Raw genomic sequence first — 21700 nt, forward strand, 5'->3', positions numbered from 1 at the left:
GCAGAGAGAGGGGGAAGACAGCTCAGAAGAAGTCTGCTGCACTGAGATGTGCCTGCTGACGGCTCATTGAAACCTCTGCTTTGGGCAGGAGTGAGGTACCCGGTTGAAGGATGGAGCACTCTCTCCTCCCTCATGGGCATTTTTGGGAAGCAGTCCGTGGTGTCATCTGCCTTATCACTTACATGCGTCTCAAAACCTCGAGTCTGGTTTGTTATTCCAAGGAGACCCAATTGTTTTATGGCACTCTCCTGCGACTCATGGGCTATTTAAAGGTCAACTCTGCCCTGTTTGTGCTGCAATGCCGGTGGAAACATTGACTGTGGTGCTATAAAACGGATGAGTTTGGTTATTTTAAACAGCGAGGAGGAAAACATCCCGTGAAACACGTGCTGCGGGCTGCTCCCAGTGCTGGCAGGAGCGTGGCACTGATGCTCTCACCTTCTCGGCAGGTGCATGGGTTGAAGGGAGCCTGACGCCCGCCCGGAGAGGAGACCCTGGCCCCCACGGAGCTGCCCACCATGAGCAGGGTGCTGCTGGCCGGCAGGATGCAGCCGGAGAGCCGGAGCGTCTGTGTCTTCCTGCCCACCCGGGAGCAGCTCAGCCTAGCCGTCGGGGTGAGTGGCCGGGAGATCCCAGCACCGTGGCTGCGGTTCAGTTTTGTTAGCTCCCATTGTTCTCCCAAAAGTCCGGTGCTGGTCTGCTGACTGAAAGGCTGTTAGCCAGCTTAGGCTAATTGGTGCTCCATTGTCTAATTGGGCAGCTTCAACTCGTTTGCAGAGTTCCTTAGAAGTCCCAGTCGTGCTTTTGGACAGGGGGTCCCCTCTGCTCTTTTTCTGTTGTTATTCCTTTTTTATTCTTTCTCAGTGTTTTTGCCGCTAATAATAACTTAGTAATTTTTTATAAAATTGAACCTGAAATGCCTTGATGACTTAGCAAGCGTGTCCAACACATGACCATTTCTCTGGCGTTTTAGCTATTTCTGGTTTTGATAGTCTGCAGATCTCCTCAAAGACTCTAAGGCAGAGTAAACAACCATTGAGGGTTTTTCTCCCTCCTTGGAGTACTTGCATGCAAAAAAACTAGAGGTAAGTTGCTTCATTTCTTTGATCACCGCTTCAAATGCCTAAGTGTGTGTGCACAAGTGACAGCAGAGCCAGGTCAGCTGGCAGCCCAGCATGGCACGGTGTCCACCACGGCGCGGTGCCTCTTTGTGCAACGCTGGCTGCTCCTTGAACTTGTGAGAAACTGAGCTGACGGAGGCACTTCACATTCAGACAACAAGCCAGCCTCAAAGATAAGTGCTCTCTTGTCAGCGTGTGCATGCACTGATGTGTGGGCTGGGGAGGCTTTGCTTTATTTTGGGTGGGGTTTTTTTCCCCCTCTGGGATGGGGAGGGGGCGAAGACAGTTGAGGTGAACTGCTATTTTAAGCATTTGATTGAAACGGTGGCTTTTGAAACTATGCATGCTAATCTTCAAAATCCATGTAGGAATTTTCCTACCTGCTGTGCTTAAGTGTGGCATCGTTAACTGAAACAGCCACGAGGGCTGGATGGAACAAGGCTTAACAGCAAAATCGGGGGTGCTCTGCTTCTGGATTACCGGTTCAAACCCAGCCCATCTACCATCCCAGACGGCTTTTGCAATCTGCTGGTTTTTGTGCAAGCCACAAAATGACGATTTAATTAAGTTCTTGGCGGCAGGTGTATGGGCCTGGGTAATGGTCTGTTGCGGCTGACCCTAAATCTCACCTTCTTACAGCTTTTATCAGGGAGGCTAAAGATCCAAGATAGCAGAGTCCACCCTGCCACAGGGAAGGTGCAGGCTGGTGTGCAGGAGGGCAGCGTGCCGGCAGGGCTGATGCCATCACTGCTCCTCGCTGCGCCCGTGCCTGAGCTGGGCACGCAGCTGTTCTTCCACCTCTGGGTCACGCTCTACTCTATTAAGTTTAGGCAGTGCTTAGACTATACGGTAAATCCTGGATACCTGCAGTTTATCATAAAATCATAGAATCATTTAAGTTGGAAAAGACCCTTAAGATCATCGAGTCCAACCACAAACCTAACACTGCCAAGTCCGCCACTAAACCATGTCCCTAAGTGCTACATCTACACTTAAATACTTTTAAATACCTCCAGGGTATTTAATAAGCATTAGAAATGGTCTTTTGCATTGAGCGCTGGCAGGGATGGAGGGAAGGTGCCGCCGTGTGTCCCCCCCCATTTCTGCCTGCTGCCCCTCCGTAGCCCTTTTAAAGACACTTTCCCTCCTCGCTTCTGCTGCCCCTTGCTTTGGTGGTTGGGAAGTTGGGGAAGTATGTATGTGGAGGTGCCTGCGTGTGAAAGGGAATAGCTGCCTGGGCCAAAACATGAGACCTCAACGCGCAGTTGTGTCCTAATTGCATAGAGAGTGAAACATGACCTGTTACAGCTGGGCAAGTCACCAAAACCAGCTTTTCATTTGACTTCTGTCTTTACCACAACACCCCTTCAAAACAACAACAGAAATTAAGATTTCACAGCTGGAGAGATCTTTTTTTTAAAGGAACATCAAGGCAATTTTCTACTGATGTTGGTAGAATCCAAATTTAATTACCACAACCACAGATGATACTTTGTGCATTTATTAGAATAATAATGCCACTACTTAAGATTTCCAAAGCCTTTTAGCCTCTTCAGTGTGGAATGCAGATACTAAACAAGCTTGCAGCTCAGTGAGGTAGGTAGGAATGGTTATCCTTCCAGCAGAATAAATTATAGATCCTTCCCGTGATAAGCACAGTGTTTAGGCAGGTAGTTCCTTTCTGCCCCCTCCCATATAAATTCCACCCTTCCAGATAAGAGTTTACCTAAATGTGTTTTATGTGGTCACATGTAGATTGAAGCCCGTTCTTTAAAATGGATTTGTCTTACGCCCTTCACAGATAGTGCTGTTGGAGAGAGAAGAGCAGGAGCCATTTTAAAGTCTCTTCCCCCATAATCGGGCATCTCTTAATTAACTTTGGTGTCCACCTTTCTGGACGTATAGATGAATTCAAGGGGATGGCGAGGAGGAAAACTGTGTTCCCGGGACCAACTGTGAACAGGAGGAGAAGCAGAGCAGTGAGGAGAGCTAGTGGGTGCTGCAGCTCGCCAGCTGCCCCGAAAGACGGCAAGGCGAAGTGGGAGGCTTCTGCTGGGGAGAACAGACATCAGAGCACAGAGCAAAGCAGTCTGCCTTGCTCCAGGCAGCACCAGTGGGGAGATGGAGTATGAGCACCAGGGAGCTTAAGCAGGCTGTGAGTGAGAACGGTGCAACTAAAAATTGTATCGGTTGCACCAAAGATCTTGGAGTGGTATACAGTTTGCTCAGTTTTGTTTATCTGCCAGCATTGTGGCTTATCTTCCTGATAGTTTTGAACCTGTTGATCAATATCAACTAGTTTTTATGACTAGGTTTCTGAAAATTTTCTGGGGTGGTAGCAACTGAATAAAGAAGAGAGACCTATGCTAGCGAAGGTCTGGCTGCCAGTGAGGGGAGCAGGGCAGGCAACCACCCTACCTGTATTTGGGTAGTTCAGAAGCGGCCACAGCAGATGTTGCTCCTTGCCTAGCTGCTGGAGAAAGGGTGGGAGCATGTGCAGAAATTTTTGGAGGGGAGGAAGTCTGGTGAGGTCCTGTGTGTTGGTGAATGGCAAGCGTAGGTCTGAAGTCTTTCAGCTGTTCTGTGAGCAGGAGAGCTGATGTTTTAAAGTATATGGATGAAGAAAAATAGAGATAGATAACCAATACGCATTAATATTTGCACACAGAATGACCCTGGAGTAGCAGTTACCTTCTGTAAACTTGCACTTGACTTCACTTTAGACTAAATTTCATGTGTAAAGAAGCCCTGAGTCTGACATGGGGCAAAGCTGAGTATCAGGGGAAGGAATGATTCATGGCGTGTCTGGGATGGAGCTTGGCACAGGAACCATACGCAAAGGGAGAAGAGGCCAAAGAGGAGCACACAGATGAAAAATGCAAAGGGAAACATTGGTTGCTTTGAGCAGAGGGGAAGGCAGGAGGAGGGAACAGCGATTGCAAGTGTAATCAGTATTGCACAGCCTTGAAGGCTGGGAGTAAAACTTGGTACAGAAGGGAAGTGCCAAAAGGAGAATGGACAAGTTAGTAGCTCACATACCTGCTGTGCAAGAAATCTGATTAAATCACTGCTTTGGAGCTGAGTGTCTGAAAACATTGAAGTGCTCAGTTCCCTAGAACTAAGTATGTTAAAGCAGGTTTTTCTTCCCTTAGGTGTGAAAGCATGCCGCTTACAAAATTCATCTAATCGTATAGCTTTTACATTGAGTCCCGTGCTGCCAGCGACTCTTGTATGCATATAACCATTCTGGCTAGGGGGAGGTCACCTCTTCCTTAGTGAGTCCTTCCCAGGTAGGAGAACATGCTCAGAGCTTGCTTCCTTGAGAAAGGAGGCAGATCCATGCCCAACTTTCCCTTGCAGCTGCGTCTTGTTGGTGGCTGAGCAAATACTGCATTTAGGTGTGAGACTGTAAGGGTGCGGTCTCACACGGAGACCCGTAATAAGACCCAGATGTGGTTTTGGGTCTTATCAGAACTGTGCACTACCTCCTCCCCTCACAAAGCACATATATGCATGTGTGTGTATTGGTGTAGCGCAGGTTTCAAAGCTCCCGATAAAGCGGTAGTGAGTGGCTGGCTAGTGATGCCTTGTCAAGTAGAAGAAAATGAGTGCTTAAATGACCTCCAGTTTCCCATTGTCCATGTCTAGTGACATGGTACATCCTGGGGCAGGGAGGGGAGTGCAGCTGGTTTCTGGGGAGTGTGGCACGCCTGCAGTAAAAGGGTTTGAAGAATTATGGTGGCGATTAGTTTGATGGCGGTGATTAGTTTGTAGGAGAGTTCAGTACTCAACTTCTGCCCCATCATCTTTGCTGCCATGAAGGTAGCACTGCACTGTCCCCCGCCTCGGGAAGGCTGCTCCTGCTGCTGCTAATCTGCATCGCCCAGCAGTGGTGTAATGAAATTCAGAGGTTCTGGCTCATTTTGCAGCTGCAGCTGGTAGCACCCAGGGCTGAGCTGAGCTTGTCTGTGTTGGTGGTGTTCTGCTCTCCCCACTCGCTGTTGCTCAAAACTACTTCCCCTATGCCTCTGAGGGTTAGGGGCTTGGGGGGTTTTGGTTTTGCCTGTGGTTGTCTGTCTGTCTGCTCCTGGGGTGGTGCGATGGGGCAGGGGGAAATGAGGCTATAGATGGGACAACATTTAGTGGGGGAAACTTCCGATCATAGTACACATCCAGGTCTGCACATGCAGGTAGCCAGAATCATGCTCTTGCTGGAGGAGCCTGTGCTCCGAGCAGCCGTGCTAGAACAGTGCATTGGGTAGCTGTGCCACGGCGCTCTCTTACCTTGTGCCGTGCTGGCAAATACTACCCAGCCTCTGGTCCCTTGCCGGGAGCGTATGCTGGCAGCTCTGCTTTCCCACTGCTTCCTCAGTGCATGCACAGCATTATGGGGCACAAGGGCACTGGAAGGTCTCGGTGTGGCACGGAAATGGGCAAGGGCTTATAGGCCATCGGTGACAGCTTCCGAAGATGAAGATGTTAATTGTTGTGTGACCAGGAGTCAGCAGGGGACAGAACAAGCTCTCCTTTGCAGGGTACGGAGCAACCTTACCTCTAACCCGCAAACTATTTCTGTTCAAACCATACAGTCTTGGGTTTGTCTGCGTACTTTTGTTTTTAGTTCTCCTGAATGAAATTTTCTTTTGTTTTTTTTCTCTTAACCTCTCAAAAAAAAAAAATTCTGCAAGAGTAATATTTTCATTTCTGTGATTACAAACACACTTTCTGTAAGAGCACCTATAAATAGCCTGGTAGGTACTGCACAAAACTAGGGCTCCAGCAGTGCTCCAAATTCTTATACAAAGATGCCAATAGATAGGAAACTTTAAATTCATGTCTGATTGAGCTGAGCCACTTTGCACTGTGAAGGAGGGAGAATGACATGTTGATTACTATTCTGTGATAATAGCAATAATAACACTGAAAACAAAGCTTGTTCTCTGGGGTTTTTTTTGCTGTGGTACCCAAAAATGTATTGGCCAATGTAAAGAAGGAGAATTGCTCCATCCAGGTGTGTGAGCCATCTGTAATGTTGGACTGGTTGTTTCTTTCAGGTCAAAGCCACTGGACAGGAGCTCTTTCAGCAAGTTTGTGATTTAGTGAAGATTAAAGAGCCTCACTTCTTTGGCCTCAGCATTGTTAAAAGTAAGCAAACTCAATGCACGGAGCAAATGACTTGGCAAATGTCCACAGACCCGCTTGTGTATTTACGGTGTGTGCATATATACACAGTGGCCGTGCCTGCGGGGAATTTGATTGTAATAAGGTCACAAAGTATGTAGATTATGCACAGGCTTCTCGGAGCTCTTTTGATCTTTGGTATGTGGGCAGACAAATTGGGAGAAGGGGGGGCTTTTGTTCTCCTTTGTTGTTAAGTTCCACCTCTTTGTGGGGTTTTCTTTCTCTCCTGTAGCTGAGTTCCTAGCCAACATATTTGTCACTGAATTCAAAACTGTCAGTAGTTGAACAGTAGGTGAATTTTAAAAGGACTTTGGGGCTGAAAGTGTTACTTATCTTCTGAAGTCACAAGCAAAGAATGTGGCACCAGGGGGAGGAAACTCAAATGGTTTGAGGGGACTGAATGCATGTGTGGGGGACATTAGGTTTTGAAATATTGCACGGGAAATACAAAACTTCTTAGTCCATGGGTTGAAGTCCAGTCTGCTTGGTCCTATGGCTTAGTATTGACCAGGGAACAGTGTAAGATGATGCCTTAAAGGAGCAAACTGATATGAGAGATTACATTTCTAGGATGGTGTGTGCATTGGCACCCCCTCACAACTCTTAGTAATTAGAAATGGATCTGTTGTCCTCCTTATCCTGCCTCCCCACGTTTCCAAAAGTGTGGAAAAGACTTTTCTTCCCTCCAAAATTTTTCTCAAGCGTGTTATTATTTACTACTGCAACTCTAGAAATTGTTCCATTGAAATAAGAATAGTTTTTTGAGTCCTTCTAAATAAGGCTTTTTTTGTCTTTTTATGAGTATGTGGGATAAAATACTTTCTTTTAAGTTTACTTGTCTCATTTCCTTTCTGCTCTCATTCTCTAAGAACTTCTGCTTTTTTTGAACACAGCACTCAAACGAAGACTGGCGTAAGCTGTTTATCTCCGTCAGGTTTGTAGAGTCTCCAAGAGATTCCATCAATGTAACTAAACCAGTAGCTAACAAAAGTATCTGTGTGTTTAAACTAGCACATTTTTTTTTTACGTGAGGAAGACCTGAATACTCTTAACTTTTTTTCACAAATCGACTGTGTTCCTGTGAGTCCCTCCCCTCCGCCGCCTTTTTATAACACCAGTTTTTGCCTGTTCTACTTGCAGGACGTCTTGGGTGAAATTTGAGCTCCTGTCCTCCCCTGTAACAAAATGGCAATTTCATTCCCATTTTCTTTGAATTAGGTGCTCTTCTCCTGTTCTCCTCTTGTTTCTTTCACTTTTTTTCCCCTTCATATCTTTCTTGTTTCATATTTTCTGTACCCTGCTTTTTCCTTCCCTCCCAGCTTTTGCATGGAGCAGTTTCCTTCACCCTGTCAAGCACAGGGGCTCTGGCCCCAAAATACCCGATTGTGGCAGATGCCTTTCAGCCTGTTGGAAATGCAGTATAACTACCCCAACCCAAAGAGCGTAATAAAGCTGTGCTGACTAGACCTTAATGTAATTGCCCATAGCACTAAACATAAACAATCTTCTCGCTTCACAACAGCGTTCTTCCTTTTTAGAGAAGCTAATTCTTCGCAAAGCTCTTAGAAAAATGTCAAGGAAAAGAGTTGCAGGAGCTCAGTAGCCTGAATTAACCTCTCTTTTTTTTTTTTGTTTTGTTTTCCTGACTGCTCCTCACTCCTGCTTGCTGTAGCTCAGTTTGTAAAGCTTCTTAATTGAAGGCTCCACGTTCTCACCCTAGCTCCTCCCGACAGCTGTCTCCCTCTACCACCCAGGCAGGTGTCAGGATTTTGGATGAGGAGGAGATTTATTTTTGTTTGTGCCTCTGTTTAAGAAACTGTTGGGGCTGGACGACAGAAAAGTGTCAGCAGTGAGTTTCTCAGCCTGAATGGCCACAGCCACTGGGAAGGCTGCAGCCCGCTCTCCAGAGAGGGAGCAAACCTGGTCTGTGAAAGTCCAGTAAGCTGCTGACTGGAGTCTTTTGCGGTGGGTTTTAGTTTTCTTTATTTTGTTTTTAAAATAGCTCAGGTTTATTACTGTAGAGCTGTAGCAAAGGAAGTCTTTTGGTTTTCTGTTCCCCAACTTGATTTCCCACCCCCACCCCCCTGTTTTGGCCAACAGACTGGTGATCATCTCCCTTGCTGCCAGTGGTAAGTGAGGTCTTGCTTCTGTTGCACATGTAGCACTCTCCATCTCTGGCATTTGGAAGTAGCCTTTGAGATATTGCCTGCTTTTCAGGGATTTTTGGTTTCATGGCAAGCTATCATCCCAAGAAAAGGAAGCAGCCCGGTCAGGTTGTGAGGAGGCCTGGGTAAGTTTTGCATTGCCCAGGGTTGTCTTGTGCGTACTTAAGTCAACTGCCTTGGCCGGGCAGCAAGTCGGTGTACATCCTGCAGGGGCTGCGAAGGGAAGGCATGGGGCTGGCCTGTGAGGCAAGGGCGGGTTAGAGCTCCAAAAACTGGAGAGGAAGCCTCTGTGTTTCAGACCAAAGTATTCCTCTTCTGCATCATGCTTTCACCTCTTTGTGCTGCAGCTCTAAGATGTCACTTTTTGAGAAACAGCTGCCCTGTTTTAATAAGGGTATATTTCCCAGTTTCTTAATGTGTATTTATTTTTGGCAGTGTGATGCTTCCATATGCAGAACAAGGTATTCTAATCCACCTGCATCCATTACCTTGCTGCTAATTTGTCAACAAACCCCTGACTGTCAGCAGTGGCAAGAGAATGAAAATTAAGGGATTTCTACAGAACTGTAACCAATCACACTAGGTGGATTATCTGGATTAGGAGCCCATTTGACCTGCAGACGTTGTACAGATAGACTAATGCTCAGTTGGTCTCATAGTAAGTATGTGTGTGAGGGGAAGAGGTTGGGCTCCTTAATCATAAACAGAAGTTTAACCCTTAAGTGTGGCAAAAATGAAAACAGCACCACAAAGCACTGTGCAAACTGCAAGCCACGAATGCTGTGAGATCTAAGCTCTAGGTCTTGGAGCGTGTCTTCCAGCATTTGTTGCCTAAATTCATTGCCTTCACTTCTGACTGTTACAGATGCTGAGGGCAAGTGTCAGGATTTAAGGTAACAGTAATGGTGGCAGAACAGAATTTTTACCCCTTTTGCTCTTGAGCTTTTTTTATTATCAAGACGAAAACCCCTTCAGCCAACTGTATTGGGGGGAAAAAAGCTTGCATCTATGAGAAGAATTTGATCCCTTTGAAAATTAACTTCAGGAGTGTATATTAATGGGAAGCCACACTGATACAAAGCTTGGGACATGTTGCTTTTCTAGTTTTGTCACAGATCATCAAGCAGGCTGCTGCTGCTGCTGCAGCACATTTTTTCCTTGTAGTTTGCTCAGTGAAAGACCCTCCAACCCTGCCAGGTTCAAGCTGGCTCCACAGGCTTCAGCAGCTAGGTCTTATATTGCAGCTCCTCCTGCAGGGTTAACCTTATCTAGTGCCCGGCAGGAGGTTTCCCTCTTGTTATCAGAAAGTGTATGCAGCGACACAATTCAGTCTTCTAAAACAAAACTGATTGTCAGCAGACAAAAAACAGCCAGGTCTCCTTTGTTGTTATAACCCAGATCCCTGCAATCCTGAATCTTGGGCTTCTCCTTTCTAGGAGCAAACCTTGCTTGACCCAAGCAGATGGAAGCGTTCGATTGGGAAGGAGCAAGCCTACAGCTCTTACACCCTGCCGCCATCTCTGTGTCCTCTTATCAGTTTGTCAGGGTGGCTTTCTAACAAAACCAAATCCCTTTGCTTCAGCTCCCCTGCCTCAAGGATCATCCTTCAGTTCTTACAGCTATGGCTGTTCACCTTGCCAGACCCATGCCTCCCAGCACACACTTAGCAAGGAGCTTGGTGGTTAACTCTGCCAAGACCACTCTGTCTCCAGTTAACTCTTCTGCATCTGTGTATCCTTCAGTACTGAAGTTCATGGATGGAATATGCTACCATGTTATCTTTATATTGTGTGGGTATCTATTATAACAAAAGGCCTCCTAAGAAGACAGATGACAACAGAAGTTCTCCAAAATACCCTCTGATGATTTCTACTCCCCAGTCCTTCCCCACTATCGCTGCTTCTGCCTCTCTTCCCTTAAATCTGCTTGGGTAGTTGCATATCCCTTACGAATTTCTTCTGTATTCTAACCTAAGATACAGCTCTATTATAATGACTTTGATACCTCAGATGAGTTAAATGTAATGTAAGAAAAACGTGCAGAAATGTGCCACCTAGAGGGAATTGCAGGGGTTCAGATGTTCAAAAAGTATATAATACTCCTTTGAAGTACTTGCATGGTTTCTTCCTAGGAAGGCCTTTTTTTGCTTGTACCTGCTGTCAGTTGTTTCTCCTTCAGCATCAGTACAACATCCAGCCAAGTGCTCTCCTGCCTGAGAATTGCAAGGGGTTTGTTTGCTCCTGGATGAGCAGTGCTGGAAATGGTTCTGCAGCTGCTCTTGTGCAGAAGAACCCCGTGACACTGCCAAAAGTCCGAAGATCTTTGTCTGGGCATGCCTTATTGCTAACTGTAAGATGCCAACATAAAATTCCTGCAGTACCTAGCCTTCGTCAGGAATGACTGAGCCTTTATCTCAGTCTTCAGATCTCAACAGTTCCTAACAGCCACACGACCTTGGGCTTCTTGATATTGCCTCCTTTCGTTCTTCCCTTCATATACCTTCTGTCCATCCCAGGTAAAGTGACCTCAGCCAGGACCTCCCTTGCTTTAATCCCAGCCTCTGTTGTGGTTCTTCCCTTCTTCACTTGGGATATGTGTACTTTCCAGCTAAAGCTGAAAACACAAGGTTATCCTGAACCAAGTTCTTCTGGACCCTGTAGTAAACTAATCAACCAGGTACTGAAAAGTGGATGAGGTTTCTTTCTGTTGACTTCAAAGGTAACACCAGGAGCATTGAGAAGTTATGTAGAGGTGGTTGGAGCAGATGCCATGTGGATAGTGATGTTCCCAGGCCACCAGCACTTGGATGCTTGGGGAGCTCCACATGCAAAAGGAGTGTGTAGCTGGCTTTTCTTCGATAAACTAACAAAAAAATCCATGCTGGTATGCAGGGAAGCTAAACAGGTTATGTGAGGTCTACAGCATGTGTGGTGAGGTATTTTTGAGTGCTGTTTTTCTTAAGCTTTAGCTCTGCCCTAACCCCAGCATCCTTCTGTTCTGCTCCTGGTCTCCTTCCTGTTGTTGGTGTAGTAGTGGTAGTTGCCATGAGGCTTCTTGCAGCATCTGGGAGAAGTTAGGCACTATAGCCAGGGATAATTTTTTTCCCTTCTCTTTAAGGCAGAAAATGCTTGCTATGTGGAACTTTGGCTTTGCACTAATTCATATTTTATTTGAATCCTAATCTTCTGGACTGTCTAAATAATTATAATATTAAAATATACTTGACTCAACCAAAGGAGTTAATGGGACGTTCCTGGCTGCCAACAGGGCCTGAGCTCTGCTTCTTGGTAAGACAGGACTTACCTCTGTGAAATTTCTCAGTGCTCCTAACCCAAAATGGGCACAGGAGGAGAACAGGTTATTGGCATTCACCATTAGTTACCTTTTCTGCAGGGAACTTACCTTTCATAAAAAAAGAGATGGGGAGGCACTGGTTAATGCAAAATAATGGCTTTTAGAGTAACAATGACTCAGAACTGATTTGACCCTGTATTACAGCCATAATTTTCTATTCCCGTTTTTCCTGCAGTGTAAATAATGCCTATTGTAAATCTGCATTACTCACTGGAACTGTGTCACTTTTTTCTGACTGGAGACCTGGCCCTTTTTTTTTTTTTTTTTGCAACAGTGAGCAGTCTGTATTTGCTTAAATATGTAAATATGCTAAGCTAGTTTTGCAGAGCAGGAGCACTTGAATGTTTGCATTTCTGGTGACTGCTTAATTTGAAGGTAGATTTTTACAGCATAAACTTTCAATTTCATTTGAGGGCTCTTAAAAGCTGAAATTAGGAGAAATGTGTAAATTGCATTATTGCAAACTAGCTGGCTGTCCAGATGCGTTTCTTGGGATTGCAGTGCAGTGCTGTGTTGTGCCAAGTCTGGTATCTGTACATACATAATGAGGGAACCTTTTAAGAGAAGCTGATATGATATATTTTTAAGCTCACTGACAGTGCTGAGACAAGATTTATGAACGCAGTGTCAGTAGCTGCAGGTGGATGGGTGCGTATTTGCATGCGTGCGTACTTCTAAGCCAGCTTCTTAGTACCTTTCAGTTGTTGTCCTTCAGCTGAGGCCAGTGAAGCAATGACAGTTTGTACCTGCTGAGTATCCAGCCCTGTTTGGATCCACAGATTGGACACGTTCTTCCCTGGAAAGGCGGCCGTCTGTGCATTTCTATACTGTCCTTTACAGCACTGCGCTGAGGTGCTGCAATTCGGTGCCCTCATCTGTTAGAGATGCTTGTTTTCAAACCAGAGACAGTTTTAGCATTCAGCAAAAGATCTCTTAAGTTTCTAATCCAGTTCTTCTTAACTTCTCTTAAGTTCACTAATCCAGTTTAAGGAAAAAAAAACCAAAACCACAACCCACGTAGGGCTGGGGAGGGAAATACCTCTTTGTTTTTGTAGATGGAGGCTTATACTGCAGGTTGACATTCCAGCAATATTAACTTTAATGCAGTGCTGCATTTTGTAATGGGAGGGAGGATGCTGGGCTGGGGAGGAGTGGGACCCCCAGGGAGAGCTGATACATCGTGGTGTCCTCCTCCTTCAGCCTGGCTTATTCTTGGGGTTTATGTGCACCTCTCAGTAGGCATGATAATGACCTGGAGTCCTCAGGCTTGGCACCTGGGCCCTCCCAGAGTCATCTCTCTAACCTAATTAACATGACAGCGATAAATAGGGGCTGCAGGGTGTGGGTAACAAATGGCTTTACTATGGTGGAACTGCTCTGTCATCCTCTTCCCCTTTCTGTCCCACTATCCAAGTGTGATGGGATGGCTCAGGGTGTATCACCGTGCTTCTTGTTGCCATCTTTCCCTCGTGGCTGAGGAATAATTCACATATTTCCCTAAACACCTCTAGGCATGGGATCATTCCTGAGCGAGAAGGGAAAACTGACCCCACAGCTTGTTAGAGCCGTGCAGGTTCCCTGCCCTCTTTACAAGACGGCAGCTGAACGCTGAGGTGCTGGCAGAACCGATACAGGCTTTACCCAACACTGCTGTGCCATCAGGAGCAGCCCCAGTCCCGCTGTGGGAGCCCGTAGTGGAGCGAGCGCCCTGCCCTGGGACTGCCGAAGCCCAGGGAGGGACTGGGTGCTGTGCTCGTGTTATCCCACTCCTGTCGCTTGCTGTGCAATTGCTTTCTAAATGAGCTTTTATTTACTTTTTAAGAAAAGCTTTACAGAGAGACGCTTATCAGCTTGGCAGCTGACAAGGGACAGAGACAAGTCCAAGAGATGGACCAAACCCATCTCTCTCACTGACTAGGACTTCTATCAACCTTTTCAAGTCAGCGTTATCTGATCTTAATGGACTTAGAGAAGCAAGGGTTGGGGCCAGCATAGCCCCCCAGCTGCCCTATCTTACAGGCATAAGTGAAGAGGCAGGTACAAGATGCAGTCTCTGATGTTAAAACCTCTTCCTCTCCTCATCAAATAGCAAAACAACTTTTATATTACCTTGTGTGCTACAGCACTTAAATTCCCACCACTAAAATTCTCAGGATTTCTGTACAGCAGTTTCAACAGTGCTGTTAAATACTGTGTTGTGTGTGTATGTGACATGTCAAGCAACGTGGTAAACAGAAGTGTAATTATATTAAAATCACAGCTGCAATCAGTACAATGCAGGAAAGACCATAGAGACGGAAACAGGACTTTTTCTGGATTATCCTTTTTATTTTTGTCCAGTGTTACTGGTATTTTAGACAAGGCTTCCTGTTAGTGTGGTGTGTGGACCAATTCTGGCTAGCACCAGGTGTGGTTTCTCTCACTTGAGATGGGAGGTGAAGGGGGCGGCAATAGGGGGTTGTTTTGCTTGCTTGTTTTTTTTTTAAAAAGCTTGCAAAGGAAGTATTTGCTGTATCTGCCCCTGTAAGGAACTGGCATGCTCTGGGAGGATGGCTGCGAGGTAGCTTACAGCCCCCTTGAATACCTGCTGTAATGCTGGCCTCTGCCAGTCATCCGCTGTACAGACACGAGTGCAGGCTCTCACTTGGTTGTAAGTCTCCATTAGAAAAATTTCACCTCTATTCTCCCCTTCCTTTTTTCTTGTTTGACATCAGAAAGCAAAAGCCAAAGCTTGGAAGTCTGGGCTGGTCTTCAGGGGCAGAAGGTTGTTTTGTGAAGGATTCTCTTTTCTTTTTTTTTTTTTCCCTTTTTTCCTGGAACTTTCATGTCGAAGGAACAAGCTCTTCAACTTGGCACTTGTGCCACCTGTCAACACTTTCCTGGGCAAGACCAAAGAGTGGAGGGACTGGTCAGGTGAATGTGCTCAGTTGGCACTGCCACTGAAGCCTGAAACACCCGTCAGGTCTACTTGAGAAGACTCGGGGAAAAATCTTTCACTGGATGAGTTGTTTGGATTTGATAATTGGTAAGCAGTGTTACAAAACATTGGCTTTGAAAGCAGCACAAAGCCCTTTCAAGACAATGTGTTGTTCAGGCTGTCTCTTGTTCATCCTCACTTGGGTGGAGAGCAAGTCCTGGTCCTTTGAGGCAGGCCAGGTTTCCCTTCCTTTTATCCATCTTTTTGCTCTGTGAAAGAAGTTGGGCGTGAGCAGGAGACACCAGACCTTCTGAGGAGGGCATTTGGGTTTGGTCCTCCTCCTTCTCACCATTTCAGAGAATCCCATTCATATGTAGAGGATGAAACCTGTCAAATACCTGACTCTGTCTGCTTGCTTATGCCGCATTGGACCATGGTGCTACATGATGGCAGAGTGGAAGTTTGGGTAGGGCTTGCTTGTTTAATAATAATAATAACAAAAAACTGAATCCGCTAAACTGACAGTACAATTAGCTTGGTAAGATGATGTTCCCCTTCTGTAAGTGGCTTCTTGCTTATAAAGCAAGAATTCTGCATTTCTAGCTAAGGTGTTTGGGAAACTTTACATCAGCATCTCTTGAATCAAGGCGCATCTGACCTTCCATCCATACTGTCTGGAGTAGCACATGTACTTAAGAGACTTGATGCCCTCTCTTTTCCCTGCCCTGTCTATTCCCTGGTCAGCTTTGTTTTAAAGTGTATTGCTTGGAAACAACTTGTATAGTCATCTAAGTATTTCATGAATAAGAATTTCTAATTCTTTAACATTAAATGCTTTTTCCTCTTGTCTTTCAGATAATGAATATGTTTTTATAGACCTGGAGCAGAAGCTTAGCAAATATTTTTCAAAGGAATGGAAGAAAGAAACCACCAAGGTAAGACAGATGTTTAATTTCAGAGGCTACTGCTTTGGTATTGGACTACACAGTGAAATGAAAGCTCTTAAACTAAGGTTCATAAAGCATTTCTTGAAGATGGTTTGCAGAATGCTGTTCAGTAGCAAGATGCAGTGACTTGTGCACAGCAGTACAATTAACTAAAAGAGCTAAAACAGCCCCTTACACAACTTTACCTGAGCAATAGTAGCCACACGGTTGCCGCTTAGCGGCTACAGGAGTGGAGAAGGTCAGTTGGTCAGTCTTCCTTTTGAGCTTAGCTGAGTCCGTGAAGAGTCTGGAGACCTCATTGTTATCCTTAAGCAGAACAGCCTAAAATGACCTTTTGTGACTTGAACCTGATATGGGGGAGAAGGCTGGAGCTGTGACTCTTCCAGAGTACATGCAAAAAGACAGTGGAGCAAGAGGAAGGATATTTTGTTCGAGAAGAGTCTTAGTTCTTTAAGGCTAGCAAGCCCTGTCAAGGGAGGGAAAAGCTATGTGAAATAAAGACAAGCCTATGTAATTGTTTAGTGCCGGTCATTCAGACATGATAATGCCTGTTTGTGTGTGTCGTTATTAGAGGAGCCGCAGTCTAGAGCAAAGTGTAGTATGCAATTACATTCAGATATCTTAATTAGTTCATTATGACTCTTTCTACCTTCCTTAAGGGTTTTCTTTTGCAGAGTAGGCACGCTTGCCATTTCTGCTGCTTAAAGAAGTTTGCAGATGACTAGTGAGGCTCAGGGATCTCTTTTATCCCATACTGCTTCTCCCAAATGAGTGAGGGTCACTTCGGACAGCTGCCAGTTGTGCAGAGGGCTGTCTGTCCAGCCAGTGAGGGTTTCCTGAGGCAGGTGTTTCTGATCACCTTGGGATGGGGTATGCGTTGTGGTTGCTTTGAGGTTGGATTCTTGCAAGACTTTTTAAGTCAGGGTAAGTGTCAAACCCCTGGTGTGAGGTGAATCATAAAAGGCTGAATGAGTTGCCATTAGCAGTACTGAAGTCTGAGACAAGTTAAGCTATTGGACTGGGTTAGCAGACGGGGATTTAATTCCTATGAAGAGGTTTCAGGTGGAAAGCCCAGTCCAGCTGATAAAATAGGGTGACTATGAACAAGTTCCAGAAATAAAATGTAAATATTTGCATGATGATCAAGAAGTTGCTGTCTGCATCAGATGTGCACGGCATGCCACGTACCTTGTCCCAGTGAGATAGGTTTGACCAGCAAAGCCTTGGAACTGCCTGTGTGACCAAAGTTACCTGTATAAACATTAAAGAAACGAGTGGCAAAGTAGAAAAGATGAGAGAATGAGCTAGCAAGATAAGATGTTCCTTTTTTTCTCCCCCCCACTTCTTTTTTTTCTTTTTTCTCCTGTTTAAACAAGCCTGTAAGTCTGAAGGGTAGGCTGTAGTTAAAACAACACCACTCTTGCTGGCTTTCTTCTAACAGACATCTTCAGTGTGAAGCAGACATCAGTGTCTCCTTTTGGTCTGTGGCTGCAGGAAGGTGTGAATAACTATACCTTAGCCCTGCCAAACAAAAGGCGAGGAGTTACTACCAGGCTGGTGCACCTCAGCCCCGGGCAGTAAATGCTGAACACAGCAGAGCGTGTGTCCCTGCTGAGTGATGTGGTGGGGTGCAGAGATAGCTGGTTACTCCTAGGTGTGCCCTGGAAACGCTGCAGCTGTGCCAGCGTGGCACGCTGCCCTGCAGCCTTGCCTGGTGCTTTGAGGGAGGCTGTGTTAAACTTGCTGCGTTCAGCGCTAATGCGTCTGCGGTGCTGCCAGGTGCTGAGCTAGGTAACTCTGGGCCAGGCTGGGCATCCCCAGGCTACGCTGGGACTCTTTGATTCCTGCTCATCCCCCCCCATCCAAAATCTTCTGCCCTCCCTAGGTTGTTTTGCCATTCAGCCTGTCTAAATGCCTCATTGTTGTGAGCCTCCGAGACAGTCGGATCCCCCCTAAAACTTGCCAAGAGCTAAGAGTAGAAAATGAAAAGCAGTATGGGGAGCGAGCTTGGGAGAAGAGGACATTACCAAACGGGGTAACAGGAATTTTGGATGCTGAACGTTATTTAACTTGTCTTCTGTCTCTGCTCTAGGGAACAGAGAAATTCAGCCCTCCTTTTGTTGCGTTCTTTAGAGTACAATACTACGTAGAAAATGGAAGAGTAATAAGGTAAGATCCCTTCTGTGGTAGTTACTGTGTTTTGAATTATTCACTGTGTTCTTAAAAGGCAAGAAAAATAATGTTTCTTTGTTAAGCTCATCTCTCTGAGCTCACAGAAATAAGCTCAAAAAATCCGCTTGATTTTTTTCTTTTTTTAAGACCTTCACAGACTTCCTCACCCAGCCACAATTTTCCTTTCCCTAGGAAAATTGTGACTGCTTTTCCATCTGTGTTTAGAGAGCAGGTTGAATGACAACAGTATCAAAACATGATTAACACACTTCTGCTTCCGTCTTTTGGTTGTATGAAAAGCATCAGATGAATATACCAAAAATAGCTATTTACACTCCAGAGCACTTGCTAATAATTTTGGTTCTGTTTTTTGTATCTGAGCAGTGCTCTCTGCAGTCTACTCCTGGAAATGGACTTTTGTAAATGGACAAAAGAAATTACTTCATAAGTTAAGAGTTTTGCATTTGAGTGTAGTCCGTTGACATGGAATATGGGCTGCACTCAAAACACCACCACCCTCACCCATGGTACAGAACAAAGGATGAGGTAGTTAAAAATGAACAACTGACAGAGTTAATTTGCATCAGCACTTCTGGCATGGCTGTGACCCTGGGGCAAGCCAAGAGCTGGGATCATTCGTGTGGATTAAAATCTTTACCAAATTTTTGGCATTTGTTGTTGTCTTGAACAAAGCTTTGTTTTTTTGTTTTTCTCTCTCAATAGTCTTTCATTCTGGATACAGGGGAGTCTTTCTTCTGGAGTCTGGCTGTTAAGTGTTTTTTATTTAGTTTTGCTTTTAGGTACAAAGGGAGATTGCATATTGTTCTCCCACCCCCGATGTACGCATCCTTCAGCATCACAAGCAACTTTCTCTTGCACTAGTAATTTAATTGGAGAGGTTTGTGGAGCCATGCAGAGGTAGTTACATGGCCCCTTCAAACTATACACACACACTTTTACGAGCAGACTGTAGTGTCCAGCACCTCATCTATACATACATGTCAGCAGCTTGCTTCCCATGAGCTCTTACAGCGGGGGGTGTGTGGGTTATCAAGGCTACGTGATAGTTATGCCTTATCAGACTATCCCTGTTTAGCAGCTTGAGAAAGAAGACAAAAACAAGCCCAAGGCTCCTGTGTCTTTTGATCTACCTTGCAGGGAGTTAGCTGTCGAAAAGTACCTTAAGCCTAAGGCAAGGTGAAATGAAAAAGCAGTGCCAGGTTTAGAGGGGAAAGGCGGACAGGTGTGCAAGAAACAGGACTGGGATTCAAGGGAGTTGACTCTCCTGACTGCTACAGGCTTTCCAGAGAAAGAGAAGTGCTTGATGTAGTCAGTCTCCAAAACAGGTGTGAAATGATTTTTCTTTCATCTACCTTCTGCCTTAACTTCTTAGATCTCCTGCTCCTCAAGATAGAAGCTATCATTTCCCATGTTTGTACAACACTTAGTGGGAGAAGACCTTGATCTTGGCTTAGTGCTCCCTACACACACATAACTGTATCAGGGTGGCATTGGCACACATCAGGGATGTCAAAGTTTAATCCCTCTTCTCAGAAGGAAGATGTGTTTGAGGGGCCTTATCTGAGCCTGAACTTTCTTTTCTTCTTCAAGTAAATTTGCCTTTGTGTCTTGCAGCGATAAGGTGGCACGGCAGCTCTACTACTGCCATCTCAAAGAGCAAGTACTTATGTCTCGGTGCAACCACAAAGAAGAAATCTACTTCTTGCTGGCTGCCTACAGCTTACAGGCAGACTTGGGCAACTACAGGGAGAAGGTCCATGCTGGCAAATATTTTGAACCTCAGGCTTATTTCCCACAATGGGTAAGTTTAGGGGGGATCTTTCTGTCAACAGATTGCGCATGCAGCAGGAGCTATGTCCAGGTGGTACCTAACTGCAGCCACGCAACCTCCCCAACTCCCACTGCAATGGTCAGGCAGAGTGGCAGAGCGTCACCCTGAATTTCCATCAAGAGATATCTCCTCTCTTTCCACTGGATGTAGGTGCCCATTCCTCCTGGGCTTACTCATCAGTGAGGTGTGTACCCTTCCTTGGTGAGGGAATGTGTTGGTGTCAAATTAATAACTCCGATAGCGCGGCTGTCTTTGTTTAATTCTTCTATGGCTTAAAGGGTTGTGCGTTTGCAGTGGTACATCAGCAAGATCTGCACAACCTAAGCTCTACAGAAAATCTCAGGGCCGCGAAGCCAAGTCCATTGCCCTTTGTTCCTATCTCTGTAATGCTTACCTCTGGGATGGATAGACCCAAACCCTAAGGGGTAGTACTGCTGTGCAGTGCCTCCGGTGCTTGCTTTGTCATTAATCTCTGACTCAACTGCAGTAAGAGAAAAGGGAAGGGTTTGCATGTTTGTTTATAAGCATGTGCTTATAAAGGGCTTGTGCCCTTCAAGACTTGTAAACAACTTAGAAAGCCAAGAGTTGGTTTAGTTGTCAAACAAAGGCAAATTAGCTAAGACTGTGTCAGGACTGGTTACCTGCAGAGAGTTCTCTTGTGGTGAAATGTCAAGAAAACTGTTGATAAACACTTTAGTGACCATAAAAATAGAAAGGGAAGCTAGCTTTGCTACAGACACGTCACTGTAATGTCTGACGTCTGCTGGAGCAGGATGTTCCCTGGGACCTGGACAGACCCTCCTCTGCAACCTGACTTAGTTCTGAAGCCCCCTTCTCCGCTGTGACGGTGGATTTTAGCCTAGCTCGTGCCTTGGGATAGCTGTCGAAAAGCCCAGATGCCTCTGGTAGTTGGCTGCTTGTCCCCAGGCGAGTCTCCCCTGAAAGGTGGCACTGTCTTCTGCTTTGGGGGCAAGGTTCAGAGCAGTGACAGGGGTTGCGTCGGGGAGGCAAGGCTGGTCGAGTCTCCTTTACGCACAAGTCCCAGCCTGCCTGCCTTGCTGTGCAGAAATGTGCCTTTCTCCCAGGCAACAGGCCTGCAGCCCGTGCTGTTCCTTGCTATGGGGCACCTGGCAGGAAGGTAGCTAACACAGGGCTGGAAAAGGTGGGTCTCATGCATGCTGTTTCTGGGGCAGTTAAAAGTCTTATCACAGACTATTGCTCATGTAGCAAACATTGCAAAGGCCAAGGCAAAGCCTGGCTCACCTGTGCTGAGCCACAACCCCAAGCAAGTATGTGGGTGATTTATTACATCATTACAAAGAGCAAAATCTGGCAGGCATGGGGACGCTTCTCTCCCTGCCCCCAGGCTCCCATGGGGAGATACTGAGCGATCTCCTCCTTCAACATGATCTCTTCCTCCAACACGTGCTTGAGATCATTTGGCCGAGGGCTGCCCCAAGCCTCCTGCTAGTGAGGAGAGACAGTGCTGCCCTGGGGTGATCAACCCAGCTTTGAACTGTGGAGCTGGTGTGTCTCTTTCTGCTGACGTTGCGCAGCTGATGGCGTTGATGTTGCCCTCCACTGAGCCCAGCCTTCCTCGTGGGAGGGCAACTAATCTGGCAAGGGCATGCAGAGGAGGGCAGAGGTGTTACCGAACAGAGTAAACAAGGGGCTTAATGTAAAATGGAAGTGGGTGGTGATGGGGTCTGGTTGTTTTGAGCCAGGACAGGTTGTTCCTGGCAGGATGTTCTTGGGTACCTGGTAGGATCTAGTTTTAAATGGCCCCAACAGTGGGGGATTTTGTGAAGTGAATTCAGCCAACACCCCTCTTATCTGTCACTGCTGCTTGCAGCCTGGAAGGGGCCAGTGTGGCACGGGAGGTGGCCAGGCTGTCCTGTAGCCTTGTAAGGAGAGGGGATGTGGGCAGGCATGGGAACTGGGCACTCGCAGGGCAGGAGCAAAAGGCTCAGTGCGGGTTTTTCTACTTCTTA

At 46.1% G+C, this 21700-nt stretch overlaps 1 protein-coding gene across 1 annotated transcript in view; it reads left to right on the forward strand.

Annotated features, from left to right (window-relative positions):
- Positions 1–518: 518 nt before the first annotated feature.
- FRMD1 (FERM domain containing 1) overlaps positions 519–21700 on the forward strand; it is a 30881-nt gene continuing 9699 nt past the window's right edge. Inside the window, exons 1-5 of the mRNA XM_009329203.1 lie at positions 519–614; positions 6176–6266; positions 15594–15673; positions 17778–17854; positions 19493–19679. Of these exons, the coding sequence (XP_009327478.1) occupies positions 519–614; positions 6176–6266; positions 15594–15673; positions 17778–17854; positions 19493–19679 (531 nt within the window). The remainder of the gene's footprint in view (positions 615–6175; positions 6267–15593; positions 15674–17777; positions 17855–19492; positions 19680–21700) is intronic.

This window comes from Pygoscelis adeliae, unplaced genomic scaffold (assembly GCF_000699105.1).
Source record: "Pygoscelis adeliae isolate BGI_AS28 unplaced genomic scaffold, ASM69910v1 Scaffold77, whole genome shotgun sequence".
Classification (NCBI taxonomy): domain Eukaryota; kingdom Metazoa; phylum Chordata; class Aves; order Sphenisciformes; family Spheniscidae; genus Pygoscelis; species Pygoscelis adeliae.